This window comes from Bombyx mandarina, chromosome 11 (assembly GCF_030267445.1).
Source record: "Bombyx mandarina strain Sakado chromosome 11, ASM3026744v2".
NCBI classification, from domain to species: Eukaryota; Metazoa; Arthropoda; class Insecta; order Lepidoptera; family Bombycidae; genus Bombyx; species Bombyx mandarina.
In genome coordinates, this window is record NC_143218.1 from 11,687,790 (window position 1) to 11,701,490 (window position 13,701).

Below are 13,701 nucleotides of genomic sequence, written 5' to 3' on the forward strand. Positions count from 1 at the left end.
CGTACATTTTATTATTATTATATTCTCATAATAATAATAAAATGAAATGAAATCCGGAAGCCGGCAACGATATTGTTGTTGTTGTTTTTAAATTCGCCAACAAGCAGGCAAAGAGCGTAGCCTATACAGCCTAGTCTGTCGTAGTTATATTTTTTTATGTCAATAAAAAGCCGGTGTGTCTCTTTTTATTGCTTTTTGGGAGTTTTGACGTCAACTCGATGAATAGCACATTGAGTGAGCGTGAATTTCCGCAGACCTATTATCTTGAAAAAAAAAAAAAAACAGTCACTGCTACGTTAGCTAGTTTTATTCCAATGCCTCAATAATCGTGAACAACGATTATTGACGTTTAATACACAAAACAACACCTAATTTGTATATTATACATCACAATAAACTATTAAAACAACATTAAAATAAAACTTGAAGTGACGCTTCACTCAGGTTGCTGCCAAAACTCTCTGATCATATATAATAAGAATAGAGTAATGGTAGGCCATTGAGATTTTTACTAATGGAATCATTAATATCTAAAAATATTAAATAATTCATGGTTTTAAGTAATAGTTATTATTACAATACATAAATATTGAATTGAACAACAATAAACTAAAAAGTCTGTGAATTAAAATTATATTTTATTTGTTGTTAAAGTCACTGACAACTCTTTCGTTTGTCAGCATATAGGTTTACTATAAGGCTGTATGGGCTAACGTGCCCTTTGCTTATTGGCGAATTTAAAAACTATGGCACTCAGTTTTGGGATGTTATCATATAAGTATAGTAACCGGCAAACTTCTTGAGCAAATGACCTTGACTGCGCAGAACCGAATTTTAGATCACTTTGGTGGTGAGGGTGAGGCGCGACGGCAGGGGAAATCGTATCGAGCGCGTTATTGGTAGATCAGTCGAACCTTGCGTCCCGCACCGCGCCCTCGTTCCGCTTGCTCCCAAAAGTACGCATGCGTACAGTGAAAAGTCTATCGTTATTAATCGTTAAGTTATTTGTTATAATTGCTTGTTGACTTTGTTGCCATTGCTATTTGTTGAGTGTTTGTTGATTTTTTATAAAAAATACACTATGCCGCGACAAACTGGTGTAGTATTCAAAAGAAAGGGTAGAAAATTTGTGTACGACGTATATTGCTTCATTATAAAACAGGGGCAGAATGATATGGAAAAGTAAAACAGACTTCGGAAGCAACAAAAACATCCGTGTGTACTGTTAGGTGCATTATTAACGAAGCTAAAGGCTCTTGCTTGCTCGCCGTGTTTCGGACTCCGGGTAAGAAAAGATCAGGGAAAAAGAAAGTTACCGGAATGGATAGTTTCGTTCAATCTGTAATAAAAAGATGTAATAATAATAACTACATAACAAGCAGCGAGATTCCGTACCGTAGAAAGACTTCGAAAAATTTAAAGAAGATATAAATTTTAATGGCTCGGTATGAAGTTTACGACGAATTATGAAAGGGCTAGGCTTCAGATGGAAAAAAAAACAGAAAATAATCGGAAGCTGGTAACTGAAAAAAGTTACATTCGATTACTACGAATCGAATATCTTCAAAAAATAATTAATTATAGACAAAAAAGTAGACCGAACCGACCGAGTTGTAAACTACACCGATGATCCCTATGTCGACTCATCACGATGATAGCAACTCGGGTGATAAAATCAGTGATGATGATGGTCAAGATTATGATAACGAAAAAAAAATTACAAATACCAGCTTCGCTTCAACTGAACCAAGACCTGGGAACAGCTCTAGTTTTGACTTAATAGAAGGAATATCTATTTTACCCCAAGATTAAATGATTACAATTATTGACCTATATTTTTTGTTGATGTTCTCATAAATATATAAATAAATACATATGTAAATTTTAATAATTTAATTGCATTATGACGCAGAGTAAATAATGTTTTTGCACGTGAGTGTACCATGCGCAAACTTACCCCCACTACGTCAACAAGTGCTCAAGAAGTTTGCCGGCTATTATAATTTATTTTTTTGTAAAACAATGCCAGGGTGAAGGAAATATTGATACATAAACTAAACAACATGAAAAAATAAGGCATAGTTTTTCCAGTATAAATAGTTTTGTCATGAAGTTGGCCCACTTTTGGGCATTGTCCTTTGCAAATTATTTCAATGTAGAATTATTATTTTTTATGAAAAAGGTATCTTATTTAAATTTTTCATGTTTTTGTCTCACGATTCACCAGTAACTGTTTATAGAAACCGGGTCTCTTACATTCGAATTTGCAAATATCACCAGTTTATAATATTTCTAAGCATATTGTAAGCTGGAGATAGTTTAAAGCATTTTATTTACAAGCCAAACCCCTAAATGAAACAATCAGTATTTTACAGTGGACTAGGAGCTAAGCCAGTGTTCCGGATTTTGCAACGATACCTCCCGTTAAATTCGGACATCGGTTGACTCCGGTTGTTGGCGCATCCTGTGTATTAGTTACAGTTATAAACAAAATATTACTGTAAATACAATTTATTATTTATTGCGCCCCCCGTTTTAGGCATATATTTGTTGCTTTGGTTGCTTTTACTATGAAGCCTCAGATACGTGGGTATAAGAGGCCATTCATTATTTCAGTAAGGACGTTTCTGATATTATTTTCGACTGCCCCTACCCCCTAGTCCAAAAACAAAATTTATCAAATAACTAAATTTCATTAGAAAAGTTCAGGTAGACTTATAAGGTCCTACCGTCAAGCAAATGTAATTGATAAAACATAAATTTAGCGGTAGCGCAAAATGACATCGTTCATTTTAAGATGATATTATTAGAATAAGTAACTAATAAAAGTTTAGAATTCAACGCCGCCGTCAAGTTAATGTTCAGTTCGAACCGAAAGCATTCATTCAGCCATCGGACTTCAATCTACAATAAATATATAGATATAGGCGAAGACCAAATAAGTATAGTCAATTTTTTATTTAGAATCTATTGACAACTTTAGTGTTATCAATACAAAAAACCGGATATTTTTTTCTCTTTAAACGTCAATAACAATATAGAAAATGTAAGACAAAAACAATCTCAAACATGAATATTTTCTAATTTTGGTCATTACGTCACTACTAAGAACAATTATTTTAGACATATTTTTTTTTAAATATGTAATTATTTAGATTTTACTATTATTATATTATATTTTTTGTTAAGTTTGGAATTATTTTTAGATGATTGTTTAATCTCAGTAAAATAGATATTATCATTAAAGCTATAAAATGGAAACCATCTTAAAGTCTGAAAACATATCAGTCAAAAACAATCAACAAACAGACAATATTTTGAGTAAATTTTAATTATGCAAAGTTATTATTGCACGATAATAGATTTTTCTTCAAAATAATTAAGGTTAGATTAATAGAAGAAAATAAAATGTACTATTTTTTAAACCTTAAAATGTGTTGTAAAATAAGGAATATAAGACAAGCTTAGCGTAACGCTTTGCTCTTAAATGTCCATTACAAAACGCACAATACGCCTCGTGAAGTATGCGTAAGATTAGCTATACTTCCTTACTTCCAACCTTTACATTACAATGAACGGCTCCTCTAATGCCTTACCCCCAATCGCGCGATGGCTCCGCTGTAGAAATAGCCAGTAACAGTCGAAACACGCGCCCCCGCGGTCAAGATTTAATAGAGATTGACCTTAATTTATCACCTTGACTGCCATGTAGGTCACCAAGGTACCTCAAGCACTGGTCACCGTCCTCGCCCAACCCGTCGCTTGCGACGAAAGGCTCGGCGAGTAAGTTAATCCATAGACACAGCCCACAGAGTTTCTCGCCGGATCTTCTCAGTGGGTCGCGTTTCCGATCCGGTGGTAGATTATGCGAAGCACTAGGGTCAGTGTTAGCAACACTTCTGGTTTGTGCCCCGTGAGCTCACCTACACGTTAGGGTAAAGCTGTAGCTGTAGTAGCCTCTCAAGGCTATCAGGCGTAATAAGGCGCCGGTATATCTAGTACACTTTGGGAAAGACGTATCCATTTATACTGAGAATGAAATCTATTTCTAAGAGACCTAAAAGACTATAACATACATTAACAAACAAAAGAAGGTAAAGTTAGGTAATTCAGGCGCCTTCATGACAGACGATATTATAGGTGACCTACATGGTAGACAACGTGTTAATAATGCAAATAGTCTGTGACATTTCAAGATTTAATTTGGTATAACGAAGTTACGAGTTATAATAATAGTATTTAAAAAATTAAATTATAATATTGCTCATACAGAAGTAATTTTAATTTAAATTTTAAAATCTTGGATTTTTGTAATCTAATTTTTAAAAAACCTTCTATAAAGTTTCGCGTATTACACATTACACGTTACAAAATTAAACCTTGTATTTAAGGGATATAATGACGCGATCTTGCGTTGAATATCGTGTTGATGAACAACAATGCCTTATGATGATGATATACAAAACAAACCATACGGAAATGCTTTTAATTCTAAAGGTTTTGCAAGTATGTATATAAACACCGTACTTAATTTTCTAATCTTATAAATAACGTAGTCTTAAAAAGAGAAGAATGGAGCATTAGAAATCTTGAAAAGAATGAAAACGTATACAACAATAGTTCTCAAAAATTACAACATAGATTTCAATACAGATATAGTCTTCCCTAAACAAATTTATATAAAATTAAGTAGAAACATAGAGGCATTATATGTTTGTCACAACATAATACTTCATATTATATTTTTTACAAAACTAAATATGTTGCAACACACTAATGTGTATCCTTATTCAAAACAATTCTCGACATAAGAGCCAATAAGTTTGCATTAAACTATTTTTGTAAAAATCGTTATTGTAGCTGTCTGTGTAAAGTATTGTTAATGCTTTGATCTTAGAAATCTTACAATAAAAATAGTCAAATAGACAATTAACCTATTATAGAATAGGCACAATTACACTTTTTAATATTTTTAGCTCCATTTTCGAGAATCATTGCACTTATATCCATAGGAAGTACATTTATACTAGTTAGTAAATTATCAAATCTTCATGAAAAATAATAATCATGTAAACTGGAAAATGTTTTGCAGGCATAATTTTAAATTCGAATATGTTCAAATAGCTTGATGTACATTTGCATATTAATGAAATAATGAACTACTCTTTTTGATTTTAATTTTTTTTAACTATTATATTGTTAATGAGTAAGCTATATTCAGTAAAATAATAACTTGTACATTCACATTTAGATATTTTTACTTTGAAAGAAATATTTTGGTTTTCATTTAAATATGCTTTGAAAATGAGAACTGTGTCATTTTCATATTAAAGTTAAATCTATGATTCACATATTCAATTAAGAAGCACACACAATACCACAAAATTCTTGAAGATTTGGTATAACTATCAATTTTACAACTTGTGATTCATTACTCGGCATTATCATAACGCACCCTGAAATTTTAAACAAATTGGTATTAAGCAATATTGCGGTATTTGATTTTGTCATATCGTCTTCTCACATTAAAACTGTATAATCTCAAAACTTACTAATAGTCTAGTCAACAAGTTCAAAAACGTGTTAAATAGACATAAAGCTCCTAAAAATATGTACGATAGCTCATTGGATGCGGAATGATGTCTACAAAAATGTTTTTTAAGGGCTTATTAGCACATAAAAAATTGCGATTGTTATAAACAAAATAAGATTTAAAAAAAAAGGAATTTGGTTTTTCCTTAATAATTTCTAAAATAATGATATTTAAGGAATTTTGAATAAAGATCCTGAAAGAGGAGGAAATTTCCAATAAAAAAGTCCCAACTCCCGGAATTCTATCTCTATTATTTATAAAAAAAAATTAACGCTGAAAATAGCGCTCCGCGAGGTCGTTACGGCATAGGCGCGCCGTCTAAAAAGCCGGTATATCACCTAAAAATTTTTTTTTATAGTATTAAATAACAATTTAAAAATTTGAATAAATTATGGTGTAATCTAAACACTTGAACGAAAAAAACCTAGGTGAAAAAAAAAATTTTACGTCGATTTTTCAAAAATTTACACCGTTGTTAATTAACTAACTTTTTTCCAATCTCTGTTTTTATAAATTACGGTATAAAAGTTTCAATAATTCATCTATAAATTTTTCCCTTCGTGGAGCTCTTATCATTTAAGTACTTAATAAAGTAATGCAAAAAAAAATTTTTAATCTTTATTATTTTGATAATTATAATTTTTTTAATTAACAAAAAAATAAATTTCTAAAAAATGTTATGAAAAATAGTTTTTTTCCGTAATATCTTAATATTGCTGTTTTTGCATCTACCATAGGTATTAATTAACATTTAAAAAAAAAAAATACGCTATTTGTTAAGAAATTGTTTATAAACAAATACACTATTTTGGGACTTTTTAAAAAAAAATTTTTACCGTCTTATTGTATAGGTGAAATAAAAATTTTTTTTTAAAAAAAATTCCTTAAATAAATGTTTTAATTGTTTAAAATCGTTTTTTTCATATTTCAATTGTTTAAATAATTAGTTAAGAAATTATTTTTTTCTTAAAAATCATCATTGACTCTTTTCAGCGGATTAACAAAGAAATACATTTTTTTATAAATAATTTCATTGTTTATTAACTTAAGAATTTTTTATAAAAAATTAATATTAATCGTTTTTTTTTTTTTTTCGAAAACTACAAAAAATTACAAAAACAACCATACATAACAAAATATAGAAAAAAAATTTTTGTATTTTTTACAGCATTTTTGGATATTATATGATAATGAAATTACAGCCGTTACATAATTTGTCAAGTTATAAATTGTTATAACTTTTAAACTATAAGTAATAATTTAATTTATACTTACCTCATTTACATTCTGCTATCGATCAGTTTTCATTTATTTATCAAATGCTTATAATAACTGATAAACAATAGTTACAGGATCGATTTTGAATTTATTTTAAAGATAAATAAATCCTTTATAAAAATGACCTGAGTGTCCTTTACCGTATCTCTTATAGTTTAAAAGTTATAACAATTTATAGCTTGACAAATTATGTAACGGCTGTAATTTCATTATCATATAATATCTAAAAATGCTGTAAAAAACACAATTTTTTTTCTATATTTTGTTATGTATGGTTGTTTTTGTAATTTTTGTAGTTTTCGAAAAAAAATATACCGATTAATATTAATTTTTATAACAAATTGTTAAGTTAGTAAACAATGAAATTATTTATAAAAAAATGTATTTCTTTGTTAATCCGCTGAAAAGAGTCAATGATGATTTTTAAGAAAAAAATAATTTCTTAACTAATTATTTAAACAATTGAAATATGAAAAAAACGACTTTAAACAATTAAAACATTAATTTAAGAAATTTTTTTTTTTTTAAAAATCTTTATACACCTATACAATAAGACGGTAAATTTTTTTTTTAAAAAGTCCCAAAATAGTGTATTTGTTTATAAACAATTTCTTAACAAATAGCGTAATTTTTTTTTAAATGTTAATTAATACCTATGGTAGATGCAAAAACAGCAATATTAAGATATTACGGAAAAAAACTATTTTTCATAACATTTTTTAGAAATTTATTTTTTGTTAATTAAAAAAACTTATAATTATCAAAATAATAAAGATTAAAAATTTTTTTTTGCATTACTTTATTAAGTACTTAAATGATAAGAGCTCCACGAAGGGAAAAATTTATAGATGAATTATTGAAACTTTTATACCGTAATTTATAAAAACAGAGATTGGAAAAAAGTTAGTTAATTAACAACGGTGTAAATTTTTGAAAAATCGACGTAAAATTTTTTTTTCACCTAGGTTTTTTTCGTTCAAGTGTTTAGATTACACCATAATTTATTCAAATTTTTAAATTGTTATTTAATACTATAAAAAAAAATTTTAGGTGATATACCGGCTTTTTAGACGGCGCGCCTATGCCGTAACGACCTCGCGGAGCGCTATTTTCAGCGTTATTTTTTTTTTATAAATAATAGAGATAGAATTCCGGGAGTTGGGACTTTTTTATTGGAAATTTCCTCCTCTTTCAGGATCTTTATTCAAAATTCCTTAAATATCATTATTTTAGAAATTATTAAGGAAAAACCAAATTCCTTTTTTTTTAAATCTTATTTTGTTTATAACAATCGCAATTTTTTATGTGCTAATAAGCCCTTAAAAAACATTTTTGTAGACATCATTTCGCATCCAATGAGCTATCGTACATATTTTTAGGAGCTTTATGTCTATTTAACACGTTTTTGAACTTGTTGACTAGAATATAACTTTACAGGAGTGTTTTAAAGGTTTAACATGTGATATTTTTAATAGTAATGATCTTTGCAATGTATATTTTTTATTTTTTACCAGTTACATTATCTGTCTTTTAAAGTAAGATAAAATTATGTATTAATTTTGTTAATAGTAGTCAAAACATAGATAAACTAAAAAAAATATTAAGACTACTAAACTACGCTCTTTTGACAGTATTTATTAGAAAAATACTGGTGATACCAAATGATTCTGCATATTAACTGAATTTCCAATATTTTTAGAAATTGTACACTTTTAATGCGAAAAGACGATATCCTACCTTAATATTATTATTACCTTTGACGCTGTCCACGTCTCTTACTAAGACGACGCCCTGAGCTTGGATCTTGCAACGTGAAGCGGTTTGTAGTCTCCGGAGCAACTCTCAAATTTCGGGAATCCAATGAACGGGCGCTGCTCACCTAAACATACAACACTACTACATAAGAGATTATGAATTTTTAATTTTTTTTTTTAAAAACACTGTCCTGTAAGCTTTTTTTTTATTGCTAAAATGGATGGGCGAGCTCACAGCCCACCTAATGTTAAGTGGTTACTGGAGCCCATAGACATCTACAACGTAAATGCGCCACCCACCTTGAGACATAAGTTCTAAGGTCTCAGGTATAGTTACAACGGCTGCCCCACCCTTCCAACCGAAACGCATTACTGCTTCACGGCAGAAATAGGCAGGGTGGTGGTACCTAACCGCGCGGACTCTCAAGAGGTCCTACCACCAGTAAAAAAGATTCTTGATTAATTTGACGAATCAAGGTCAAATATTGTTCTAAAACTTGGGTTTGCATAATTTCTGTAACGGCAATAACAAGATGTATACAATGACGACTAGCGGGACTCTCAATCATAGCCGAAATCCGAAAGCCATCAAGACTATACCGCTAACTCCTACCCCTGTGATACTGCGGTGGGTCATCAAAACCACTGTTGCTTGGGAAGTGAGGTCATCAATCAGCTAGATGTTCTTTCTGCCATCTTTTTTTAATCTTTCACACAAGTCCCAAAGCTGGCATTTGAGGAGACAAGATTCGGGAGAAATCCCTATTCGGACTGCTGGTTCGGTGATAGTGGAGAAAAAGAAGAATTTCGGTGACAGTCTGGTGCGGCAAGAAGGCCGCTCTCTCATGCCCCGCCGTCTGCTTCTGCAAGATGGTAAACTCGCAGACTCGCGTTTTTTTATTGTTTAGGTTGGTGGATGAGCTCACGGCCCACTCGATGTTAAGTATTTAACGGAGCCCATAGACATCTACAACGAAAATGCCGCCACCTACCTTGAGATTGGCCCCGTCGCCAACAATCACAGTAGAAATGCAAGTCGTCCATATTTTAAAGGCAAATGTGAGAATATAACAATACAGAATATGTGATATCACCCTACTGTGACGCAAATGGCTTTCTAAAGTGTTAAACATGAAATATCTCGAAACTGTTGGATATCCTGTTTAGATATTGCACTTTAAATTCTGATAATTACTGTTAGTAATCAGATAAAAAAAATGTATATGACAAAAAGTAAATTTCAATGCTAACTTTATCCATGAACTTCTTTATGAGTTCTGAACAGTTCAGGTTGCTCTCAGGTTCCCATGAGTCAAACTTGCTAGACCAGCCCTTCCAATGGATCAAAAATTCTCTTTTTCCATTTTTCTTGTGATGTACTTCTAAGATACGCTCGACCTGCAAATAATGTTACAGAAGTATAATAAACTTAACATTTATTATGTCGTCAAGTTTTTAAATCTAATACTCTTTGTTATTTGTAATTACCTCATATTCAGCATTTTCATCTGCACTAGTGTCCCATTGAGATTTAGTTCTTTTTGCTGGCACTTTAGTTTCTTTTGTCTTTTTTGATTTTCTTTTAAGAGCAGCACTAGGTTTTCGTTCCTTATTTTTAGAATTCTCCTTCTGCAAATGATGTAATAAAATTAAGAAATCTTTTTAAAATTACCATCAACACCTCTTTGATCAGTAATACAATTAAAATAAAAAGGTTTGTAAGGAACATATTAAATTACCCAATGAAACATATTTTTTTATAACTGTATAAATAAAGTAAGAAAGAGGGAAAATATACTAGAATATATAAAAAAAACATTGACAAAAATATTCCCCACACAAGCCCCATGGACTCTCTTTTTACATTGCACGCAAAATAGCAAAGATCAAGTCACTCCTTTTCCTATTTTATTACTACATACAATACAAAGGCGAAGCTTAGTCCCTGGTAACTTTTAAAAGTAAAGAAACGTTAAAAGTTTAAAATTTATGTCAGATCCTTCTGTTGCACAAATGTATCAGTGTTAATAATGTCTTCCAAAATAGTACTCTTTTTTGGAAATTTCACTACTTTCGCTACAAATACGCATTCTTCTACTTGTAAACATTCTAATTTCTTTGTCACTATTTTCATGAAGTGAAACATGCTCACTCAGATTTACAAGTGTTTTCATCATCACTACTTGATGAATTTGACATTTTACAAGTAAAAAACTTAAAAAAGTACAAAAATCAAAGCTAAATTCACACCATCACCATCATTCTTTCCTATTACCCTCTGCTGGGGTGTAGGGCTCGAATGAAATCCTTCCATTACTAAAAATAAATTAAAGTCTAATGCTAAATTCACAGCATAATAATTTATTTATAAATGTTATTAACTTATTAAAATCATTACACACAAGCGCTAAGCCACATCTGTACAGATTGATACCTATACCAACACTGTACAATAGTCATTATTCAGACACTGCACTATTGGCATTCAAAAGGGAATTGAGTTATCGACCATTGTGAGGTTAAATAATTTGGTTAATTTCATTTGTTTCCTTTGGTTTCCCTCTTATTTATTTTCTCAAAAAACTAGGCATTTACTTGTACTAGTTCCTTGTATCTCTTTATATATCATCAAATAGATAAGCATATATTTTTAATTAAATTTTTGGTAAATATTATTGTTACAGATATAGATTTTATTAAAAAAGGCAGTAAACCTTTATATAACAATCAAAAGTAGCACTATCAGCTTCTGATTCAGAGCAATATCTTTAGTATAAAAAGAAACTATAACACAAACAATGGACAATTATTTTCCAATACAGAAAATACACATCCATCAAATGTTATATAAAAGATGTTATCTTTATCAAAAATAAAATAAAATAAAATGACATGATTGGCACAAAACTATTTGTGTTTGCCTATTTCTGATGCAAAGCAGTTGCATGCACTCTGTTTACAGGGTGGGACAGCCCTAACGCTTGGGTAGTAGCTTGCAGGTAGTGAACACCACCTAGACCAGTGGTTCCCAAACTTATTTTGTCTACTGCCCATTTTAAGAATAAATTATTTTTTAGCGCCCCCAATTTTTTTTACCTACTTAAAAACCACTATAGCAAGAGCTCAATCGTGTCTAAGAGTCCTTCTAGATGAAATTAAAAATCGCCTCCCAAGCCTCTACACAACGCCCCCATTTTTTCTAGGTCTCTTACCGCCCCCCATTAGGCCTGCAGCGCCCACAAGGGGGCGTTATCGCCCACTCTGAGAAAGACTGACCTAGACCGTAAGCTTGTTTAATGTTCAGTCATCAATACAATAACGAAAATATTGCTGCAATAAACCATTGAACTTTAAGGCTCCCTGCGCACTAGGCAGCCTGGCTGCAGCAACCAAAATATTTGAGCAGCTAGTTATAGAAGCCAATCAATGCCAATTTATGATCTTTTCGACGAGTGATTTTGACTTTATCTCGTATAAAACGCAAAGCAAAGAAAAGACACTGGATTCATCCTCTTTTTCTAGAACAGCATTCAAAAGGCTTATACTGTAACTATTTTAAAGATGTTCATACACACCCAAACTGGTTTTTTTTTAATACAAGAGATTGTACAAGCATTCTGTGCCATATAACTAACATTTGGCATAACGAACAGGCGCATTGTATTGGCTGCCGCAGCCAAGAGTTCCGGGCTGCTTATGTGCGCGGGCTCCCATACATTCCCATACATAAATTCGCCTGGCTGCCGCAGCCGGGCTGCCTAGTGCGCGGGGAGTCTAAGTATACATTATGGACCATGAATCCTTCTCTTAATTGTATATATTTAATACCTGAATTTAAAATCTGAGTTACAATAGTGATACTTACTTCTTCATTAAATTTTCCGATTAGTTCAGGACAAGACAAAGTTTGCTCAGGTTCCCAAGTATCACTGTCTGCAGAATATCCTTTCCAGCGAATCAAATAATGTAGTTTGCCTTTAATCTTCTTAGAATCAAGAATTTTCTCGACCTGCAAATATTGAGTTAGCTTTACATTGATTGGGAAACAAACAAACCGGGAATAAACCACACAAACGCACCTCATATTCTTCTTCAACGACACTTTTGTCTTTTGCCGCTTTATTTTTCTTTGTTTTTCCTTTGCCAGATTTGCCTCTTTTAGTTTCTTTGGAAGTGTTCGAAAAATCATCATTGTTTTGATCGACGCTTTCATCAGTTACAGATTCGACAGTTTTGTTCTCCGTCGCAGTTTGATCGTCATTTAACAAAGATCCATTAGTAGATGATACTACATCATCATCTGTACGATTTTTTGATATTTTTCTCATATTGAACTTGATAAGCAGACCCTTCTTAAAATATCACAAAATAAGCAGAGCAAATGGAGGGAAAATGGTGGCTTCACCTCTTCATTCTTTTTTAAAGGATTTTATGACCTGGTAACTAAGACCTTTCAGTCATATCTTATTTTAATTTATATTCATATTTTTATGAAAAATGATAATATGAAATGAAATGAAGATTGAGAAGAATTTGAGACGTTAATCAACTGAGATGAAATTAACTGAAATGAGATGAGATGTAATGATATGGGATGAAATATAATCTTAGTAAAATGGTGGTAATTTACTGAGATTTTTCAGTGGAGTTTTTGGAGGATCCCGAGAAGCTACGTCCAGCGGCTTTGTTTCATTTTCCCACATTTGTGCACTTTCACAGATATTAAACAGTTAATAAACCACCGTTATCACACATTTAAACCTGAAGAAACACTAAATAGACAAAATAAAACAAATCACACAACATCACTCCTCGCGTTCCCGCCAGAAAGTCCACCCCTTCATTCCCTACTTTGTCAACACAGCGTAATATTAAACCAAGCTATTTATTAGTCTTTGGTTTTGATTTTTGGCAGGAACGAGAAATGCCAAGTTGTGTGTGTTTTCTTAAATTCTGTTAATTTATAACGTTTCTTCAGATTTAAATGCTTAGATCATTAAGAGAACAGTTCTAGGCAGCGGCTTGGCTCTGCCCCTGGCATTGCTGACGTCCATGAGCGACGGTGACCACTTACCA

General features: G+C 31.5%; 1 protein-coding gene across 1 annotated transcript; it reads right to left on the reverse strand.

Moving 5' to 3' along the window:
* Positions 1–4,472: 4,472 nt before the first annotated feature.
* On the reverse strand, positions 4,473–13,472 carry LOC114243666 (chromobox protein homolog 5). The gene is made up of 6 exons (XM_028175240.2): positions 12,705–13,472; positions 12,491–12,634; positions 10,114–10,254; positions 9,877–10,023; positions 8,626–8,750; positions 4,473–5,456 (listed from the first exon to the last, which is right to left on the reverse strand). Exons 1-6 carry the CDS (start codon positions 12,951–12,953, stop codon positions 5,432–5,434), a joined length of 831 nt encoding a protein of 276 aa, XP_028031041.2. The 5' UTR covers positions 12,954–13,472; the 3' UTR covers positions 4,473–5,431.
* Positions 13,473–13,701: the final 229 nt, after the last annotated feature.